The 8,580-nt window shown below is 41.3% G+C and overlaps 1 protein-coding gene across 1 annotated transcript; it reads right to left on the bottom strand.

Moving 5' to 3' along the window:
- Positions 1-976: 976 nt before the first annotated feature.
- Positions 977-8,580, bottom strand: bach1b (BTB and CNC homology 1, basic leucine zipper transcription factor 1 b). Its single transcript, XM_005928033.2, has 5 exons — positions 8,379-8,580; positions 7,992-8,241; positions 5,980-7,455; positions 4,801-5,007; positions 977-4,698 (listed from the first exon to the last, which is right to left on the bottom strand). Exons 2-5 carry the CDS (start codon positions 8,223-8,225, stop codon positions 4,468-4,470), a joined length of 2,148 nt encoding a protein of 715 aa, XP_005928095.1. The 5' UTR covers positions 8,226-8,241; positions 8,379-8,580; the 3' UTR covers positions 977-4,467.

Raw genomic sequence — 8,580 nt, 5'->3', positions numbered from 1 at the left:
GTGTGTGTGTGTGTGTGTGTGTGTGTGAGGCTGAATCAGGACTCTAAGATTCTCATAAGGAAGCCACATGATTGTTGATTAATCTCTGCCCGAGGGTTTAGAAGATTAGGTCATCTGCTTGTGGCATGTTAAGGCATCCTTACCAAGAAAGCATCAAAGCATTTTAGAGCTCAGTCATCTGAAAACCATCAAGTTGTATTTTGACGAAACAGGATTTCCAGAAAAGTGACAAAGGACAAAATAAGATAAAGAAAGTCACTGGGCTACCATGTGCTTTCAGCCAGAAGAGGTTCAGTTGTCTTTTGTCTATAAATCTGCGGAGCAGCAATCTAGGGATGGAAATGTATTTTTCCAAAGGATAAACACCTATTTGATCTTTTGTTGTTGTTGTTATTTAAATTTTTATTTGGAATCAGGGGTGTACATGTTATTCACACCACAACAGCTTTCACATTATAATTTTCTTTGATAACACATGTAAACCCAACACCAATGAAGAAAGTAAGTAAATAAGGTAATATTAACATAACTTTGAGGAGGTTAGCAAGTAGAGAGCGGAAGTATCTGCTCTAAATGATAATACATCGTCAATCCAGGATCCCAAGACTTAAACATTACTCCTTTTCCTGTCTTAAAATAAATGTCAGCTTCTCAATCATGTAAATGTCGTGAACTACAATAATCCAGTTTTTCACCATTTTCTTGTCGGAGTCAATTAAATTTTGTACAGATATTTGTTTTCAAACTCATCCAGTGTATCTGCTCTTAAACGTAAATATAAGATCTCAAAAGAAAAGGGGACTGTTGTCTTAAATATTCTTCCTATAGCTATCTTTAGCTGAGATCAGTGTTGCTGGAGTTGTGGGGAAGTCCAAAACACATGAAAATGGTTTGTATTTTTTTCTCTATGAAACCTCCAGCAACACAATTCTTTATTTAGGAAACTACTTTGTGCAGGTGTCCTGAAAAATCTTATGTTCTCCAATTGATGTTCTGACGGTGATGGTGAAGAGGATTGTCTAACTCTGGAAGGCTGTAACATCTAAATCATAATTTTCATATTTATACCATTCATTTGACCCTTCTTGTGCTGTCTTGTGCTGTCAGGGGGCAGGATAGAAACACAGCATGGCATTTCTGTCACTTAGGATGCTTAAGATCCCAAATCAAACCAGAAAAATATCCGCAAATAGCAAAACAGCCCTCGACTGTAAACGGGTCAGGGTTTGTTTTTTCCTTTAATTTGTCACCAATCTGTAAATGAATCACTGAAAAGCTGTTTGAGGTTATTAGTCACAAAATATGGCATACAAAATAAAACAAATGGCCATTTTTATTTCATTCTCTGTTTATTCTTAAAGTTTAAACTCATTGTGTGATGAGAGATGGGGTAGCTTTAACTCTTGATTTCTGGAATTTGGAATCATGAGCACATTAAGGCACACTGTGTGGCTCTCGGGCTCTGCCAAAGATCCACCTACAGAAAATGCCCATATATTCTCTGTGAGACAGGAAGAGAGAGAAGGTGGTAGTAAGAGAAGATCGAAGAGACACTTAAATGTTACAGCAACAAAAGGTTACCAAGGAGTCAGTGCAGGTAAACCAACAGACACGCTGAAGTTGTCATCACAACTGCTTTAAAAAAACATTTAAACATTTCACACTGATTAAAACAGATCACTCTGTACTTTATTAGCACACAATCAGCTACCTTAATTAATCTCATGTGACAAGTTTGATAAATCAGTTACGAGTATGGAGATCATAAAAATGACTTGGTCTGATGATCTGACAATGCCTTTCTCCCTGTGGTCACTGCCAAGAATTGTTCATGTGGAGCCACCTCTTGTAACGTTAGGCACATTGCAGCTGCTTTTACTTCAAGACTCAGATACCAGTTAGTGACCAAGAAGTGAAACAGTTCATATGAATTACATTTGTATTTTTATACAAATCCTAAACTTTACTTGCAATAAACTGGGGTTGTAAACAAATATGACTCATTCAGTGCATTTCCAAGCTGTCCAATTTCTGCAGACAAAGAGAAAGAAAGAAAGAAAAGTGCAGCCACTCGAGAATGACTGGATTTTGAACTTAATCACATTTTGTGAAAGCTTTCCCAGGCTTAGGACCACCTGCTTTAAGGTGATTTCCTCATCTTTAAGCCCTTGGAACTTATCGTTTGTCGGTTCCCACCCAATCAATTTGGCCAAATTAACCCACTTGACCTTTTGCACCCAATTTCATACATTCTTTCACCCTGAGTAAGCTGTGAGAATGACTGTTATTGCTGCAATTAAAAAACCTTGGTGTAGTGTTATCGTGCTGTTTTTGCTCACATAAAAGAAAACTAAGAGATGACATAAAGACGCTGCTAATTAAATCAGCCTCCTGACAGAGAAAAAAGGGACAGTGATGAAAGAGGGGAAAACAAAGGAAGATCAGGCAGGAGATTAAAAAGCACAGAGGTGAGACAAAGTGGTAGAGAGTGTCTACAAATTTAAAGGGACTAATATTAACAATGTAGTGTAGTAATAAATCATTAATATGTCCAATTTGAAAGTCCTCTGAAGACCCCGTAAGCTCAGCTATCTGTCATACATGCTAAGAAATATTACATCTCATTAACGTTACTGATGTTTTCCGGGATTAAAAGTGAAGGACAAAGAAACATATTTTACTGTTTGGGAAACTTTATGCTTCTTTATTCAGTTTAATGTTGGGTTTTTTTGGTTTGTTTTTACATATGGTCTAAAAATAAGAAAAATCGGGAATGCACTTGCAAAAGTTCATAGAAAGAAACGGTACTTTTGGAACATGGCTTAAAAAACACACACAATCAATAGAAGAGCTCAATGTAGTACAAACTACTCCTCTGTACTTAGTGGAATGATTGCATAAACACACATACTGCCACTAGAGGGCAATACGCACCTAAGTTATCACGCATTTCTTGTGCAGTGTGCAGTCAGCTTGAAAGAGAAAGCAAAGGATTGTTTTGTCATCGTCCCTCAAAGCTTACTGTCATCGAAAACACAGTGTGGTTACTCAGCATATCTGATTTACACTATTGTTCAAATCTAATTTTACACTAATCAGTTCAAGTCCAGCTACGTTCAGGCGATTATTATGAGTGACAACAATTTCATAAATGCAAACATATAATAACAGCAAATAGTGAACAGAAAAACCAGAAGAGTAGCTGCAAAGCAACAAATGCTAAACACTACAGAAAGCAGATTAATAAACGGAATGCTGAATAGAGGGAAAAAAGTGCAGTTGCTAGAATAAAGTCTAAAAGACAACCATAAAACAGTTTGTACATCTGAATCTATCACTGCGTTATTTATTGCGTGCTTATTGATCTTTTCCAATAATTTAGATACGAACGATAAAGATAACTTTATCGGCTGTGGATAACTTGCAATATTTCCATTTAATGAAAGGTTAGGAAAACATGGAGGCTGGTTCAATCATTTTAATTCCACCCTTTCCTCAGACGGGCGTGCTTTGTTCACGCAGTGGAGCTAAAGACTCAGCTAAAATTCCTGAGGTGTGTTTCACTGAGTTACAGTAAAACTGTGAGAGGCGTTTGCAGTTTAAAAGAGCTGTGTCATTGTGGAATGCGGATGATATAAAACCACAATGACAGCCAGAAAACTGAGAGCCAGACAAAAAGTAAACATGCCACACTATGTCAAGTCCTTTTTGTTTTGTTAGTTGAGTTGCGTGGTTTTGGTGCAAAATGCTGATGTGTGTTTAACTCTGAGTAAGAGGGCTGAACCAACACCCTTGGCAAGAGGTAATTTTGGCCAAATAGTCTTGTTCACACCTGAGACCTGTGTTGTAAAGTATGTACACGTCATCCTGAGGTAGTCAGGCAGTGAGGCATGTTATAAATGTATGTCCCCATTCGGTTACAGTTAAAACTATAAATGTCTCCCTGACTGTGTTGCTTTGCTTCCCCAGACATTCAACTATAGTAAGCTATTTACAGTGTTAAAAAAAACCATCTGCTACAGCACACCATCGAAGGACTTCTAACCGGTGGACAATCGAAATGATTTTAAACACAAGGAACACATTCCCGCCCACTCGATATACATTTGGAAATCAAAGGGTAGCTAATAAAAATGCAGTTGATTGTGGTCCTCTATTTGCAAATTAATTTTTCGATTACAATTAAAATCGTACTTGGCAAAGCCACTGCTTCATACTGGAGCTTGCACACAGGCCACAATACACAGTAAAGGCCCTCAGATAATGTATGAGAAGGGTTACAGTAAGGCTTCAAAATCAGTTTGAAATAAAAAACCTCAGGAGCCGCAGTCCTCTGACACCCTGTATCGCCACATCAGTGTGCTTGTTCTGTATCTAAAGTCAATGTTGTCCAGTGACTGTGTCCCTGCTGGAACTTCATGGAGCTTCCTCATTTGTCATATACTGTTCAACACCCACAGAGGACACCTATGGCTGGAGTGGCAACCCATGCTGTGAGAGAAGAGTGTCTGTGTGAGGACAGAAAGAGGACAGAGGGCAGTCTGGGGAGGTGTACTTGGCTAACACCTGCAGCTGCTCTGGCTGCAGATTTGCTTCACTGCAGACCCTCTGGCATAAAGCAGAAACACTGTGACACGTTTTCAACTTTAGCTGGCTCAACTGGCTCTTCTCCAGCATCAGTTTCTCTCTCTCCGTCTTCTGTGATACACATACACAAAACACACAATCCGATTAGCACGACCGAGAGCATCTTTTGGATAAATTTACTGATTAAAAAAACCCAAAACGAAACATACTTACCAGCTTGTTGATTTCACACTGCAGATTATATATGCAGTCCAGTTTTCTCTTGCGGCATCGCTGAGCTGCGAGGCGGTTTTTGCTGCGTCGTCTCATATCATGGACAAAGTCCAGCTGTTCACGCGTGAAGGCATGTTGCTTTAGCAGCTGCTGGAAGTCATTTCGGCTCAGCTCCACTATCCAGTCTACAGAGAATGGCAGCTGCACCTGAAGAAACCCAGCAGGAAAAAAAAGAAGAAGAAAATGTTACATGACATCGTTTCTAAAATGAGACAAAGAGTGTTCCTTAATGACATACTTTTAAATCTTTACACAACATCACAACACAGGACTGTCTCTGTTTGTCTTACAAGAGGCTTTGATAAATAAACAAAGAAAGCTGGAAGTTAGATAACATGTGAGTATGGGAACACCCACAAAAAAACAGGATGGCACAGAAAAAACAACTGTTTCTCTATTGGTATGAAATGATTACGGCCAGTGTGTATTTCTTATGGCTGTGCATATTTTAATTTATCGAATTTAATTTAATTCATTTACTTTGGTTTTATTCAAAGTCCCTTGTGGGACTTCCTGTAAGTGGTGTAAACGGGTAAAAAAAGTGAACAAGGAGTTACATTTTTACCAAGGTGTTAATTGTTAACTCTAAAAACCTGCTGCTGCTAAACTGGGACAGGAAATATTGGAACAGTATCAGCCATGTACTGTTTTATCTACTATAAATAAAAGCTTTTCCTCTGAAATGACCTTAGCTTCGTCTGCACACTCACTGCCTTATTTGTCCAATCCGAGTGGTCAGCTTGGACTTGAGAGCTTCTTCAGACTTGTTGTTTGACTCACACTTATTACTAACTCAACAGGCTGAGCTGTGAATGTAAGCTAAACTGGACTCTGAACCAGCTGGTTGGACGCATACACACGGTCCCAACGCACACGCAGCTGGGTGAATTTTTAACCAGCCTCCACGGCAACTCTCCTTTCTCTTGCCTGAAAGCAAATTTGAATATGATAAAATGTGCCAAAAACTGGTATCTATAACAAGCACAGTGAAGTCACCCACAGGCAAGGTGGTGATGCTTCTCAAGGCACTGCAGTTTCTGAACAACGTGAACTACACAAGAAGGTGTCGTGGCTAAGCAGGGCCGGACAGAGGAGAAGAGATTCATTTTAACTTCTCACCTGCCTGGCCCTCTCTATTGCGGAGGACTCGCTGTCTCCTTCCGTTTCTGTCTCCGAGTCGCCGTCCTCCCCCGAGTTAAAGGAGGACACACCTGACTGAGATGCCCCCTCACACTCAGACAGCCCTTCTCCTTTCCATGAATATTTCCTTTGGTCCAGATCCTGGAAAAGGGGACAGCTTGTTTTGGGGGTGTTATGCTTCGGCCACTCTAAAGATGTGCTCTGTGGGCATTGGGCCCCTATATTGGTGGGACATCCGCCCTTGGGGTCATGAAAGTTGAGCTGACAGTGGTCTATATCAGATCCCAGCTGCCGTGCCAGGCTCTCAGCCATTTCCTTCTCCGCAGTGATATTATTTACAGGCAAGGCTACTCTTCCATTTTTGCTTCCTTCTTTTCTTGCTTCTTGAAAGCCATTATCTACCCTCTTCCCCTCTCCCTCTATCTTATCCTCTGCCTTGTTTTGACTGGAGATTGGCCATCGTACAATAGGGCTTATTACTTCTTCAATGTCCATACAAAACCTTTCCTGCCTCAGTGGTCTACAGATTACAGGACCCTCATTCAAGGCCCTTTGAGGGCCATGGTGCAGCATTAACCCTGATGACCTCTCAGTCAGCACTGCGCTTGACTCTGAGGAGTCTGACTGGACACTGGATATTTCCAAGGAGGCGATTGCACTTGCACCCTCTAGCCCGTCGTCCATTTCAATATCATTCTCTCGTACTTTCTCGCTCCATTTGCCCCCTCCTTCATTTGCGTCCTTCTTAACCATAAGAGCTGTCGCTCGGCCCAAGCAGTTCTCTGTCTTCCCATCATTTATTTGAATTTTCCATGGCTCATCAGTCCCTCCTTTATTCTGTCTGTAGCCACTTAAGACTGAATTTCCAGAGATTTCAGTCTTAGTTTCATTCTTACTGTTTGCACTGCTGGAACACGGCAAGTCAGAGATGACACAGTCATTCCTGACCCCTGTTGTTTTGACCAGGCTCTTCTCTGAGACAGAAGCGTCCTTCCCACAAGCTAGCTGGAACTTGCGATACTTTGGACACTGCATAAAACTGTCATTTGTTCCCTCAGCTACTAGTACACTTGTGTCTGTGCTCTTCTGACTTCCCACTTTGTTGTTCACTGATTTGTTACAGTCCTGAACCACTTCCCGCTGGCATGATGACTCAGCAACTGGTTGTACTTCTTTTTCATCCAACAATACGCTGTCAGAGTCTGTGTTGCTGTTTTCCTCTGAAGGCGGCCGCTTGCTCTTCTCTTTACAACAGGTCTTTCTCTTGAATGGAGGAGGACCTTTGGTGGTGGTGGAGAGGAACTTAGGGAGCAGAAACTCAAAGCATCCCTCATCTAGGTCTTTGAAGCCAAGAATGACCGCCGAGTTTCGGATTTCTAGGACGTCCTCTTTTCCAAAGAGTAGTTTGGACGTGTAGGCAAACTTCAACAAGGGTTCAAAGCCAGTGACTGTCACCTGTAAAAGAGGTCAAATACATATTTTCTTTTAAAAAGAGCATGTTCTGCCTAATTCTGTACTTCCTGTAAGAGTAGACGATGAAGGGAAAAGTACTGTATGTCCACATGTGAAAATAGATTGATTTATGCCAACTAAAGAAGTTTCGGGAAATAAAAAGGATTAACTGTTAATATGATGACAGTCTCTGACTGTCTATGAAAGCAGGTTTTACTTGAATAAAAAAAAGTACTCTAAGTCTGACTTTTTAACCAAAATTTAGCTACTACCGGTTTGACCTGATCTTTCCTATATGGATCTGTCCACTGACGCCAGAGATTATATGTTGGCGCTTCCGTGCGTTTTAAAACAACAGTCGGTCTCATTTATTATTTAAAAAAACAACAACAAACAAATTCCCAACTCTGCGACTACCTGTGAGGAAACGAGCCTCACAAGCGCCTTTCTCACTTCACTTTCAGAAAACATTTTGTTATCGTGAGCTTGTGCATGTGTAATAATTTCCACCTCTGTGGCGTCACGACGTGATTTCTCACCTCTTGGGGAAGAGTGACGACCGCCCCATGTTGTGTGAATGAGGAGATCCTCTGCGCGAAGTACTCGCTACAGGAAGCGAGCACCGAGCGGTGGGCTCTGAAACTCTGGCCCTCCACCACTACCGTGACATCGCACAGCACGTCCCGCCGCCGCTGTTCGTCCAGGGAGCTCAGCACATGGGAGGAATGAGCGGTGGACTCGAATGTAAACACAGACGACCGTGGGGCAGACATGGCCACCGATAGATATCTGTTTGTACAGCAAACACACAGAGTCTCTCCGTCAGAGTTCACCAGTTCCCTTCTGTCACAACAACATGATATACTTTTAATGTTACTTCATAAAATACAACACAACCACAAACAAAGGAACGAAAGCATGCCTACCTTAGTCTTACTCTGGAGTAGATTTCCGCGCTGGTTAGGGTGTGTAACTAAGTCCCAGCAAGCTTAACACACATGTTTTTTCTACATGGAATGCTGTCTAACCGGACTATGTTTCCCATAAATCCTTATCGCGAGTCGGCTACAAACGAAAAACTAAGCTTGACTCAGTCATATGGCCTGTGTGTGTGTGTGTGTGAGAGAG

The sequence above is a fragment of the Haplochromis burtoni genome, unplaced genomic scaffold, assembly GCF_018398535.1.
Source record: "Haplochromis burtoni strain Fernald_Lab_line unplaced genomic scaffold, NCSU_Asbu1 Contig_109, whole genome shotgun sequence".
In the NCBI taxonomy this organism is placed as follows: domain Eukaryota; kingdom Metazoa; phylum Chordata; class Actinopteri; order Cichliformes; family Cichlidae; genus Haplochromis; species Haplochromis burtoni.
This window is presented reverse-complemented; position numbering and strand designations above follow the sequence as displayed.

What these genes read in the sequence shown, in the direction of transcription:
- bach1b (XM_005928033.2), bottom strand. Translation starts at nt 8,225, where the DNA reads ATGTCTGCCCCACGGTCGTCTGTGTTTACATTCGAGTCCACCGCTCAT. An exon ending in TCGTCACTCTTCCCCAAGAG is followed by an intron (nt 7,456 to 7,991) that starts GTGAGAAATCAC and finishes CCTCTTTTACAG; the next exon opens with GTGACAGTCACTGGCTTTGA. An exon ending in AGTGTGAAATCAACAAGCTG is followed by an intron (nt 4,699 to 4,800) that starts GTAAGTATGTTT and finishes TGTGTATCACAG; the next exon opens with AAGACGGAGAGAGAGAAACT.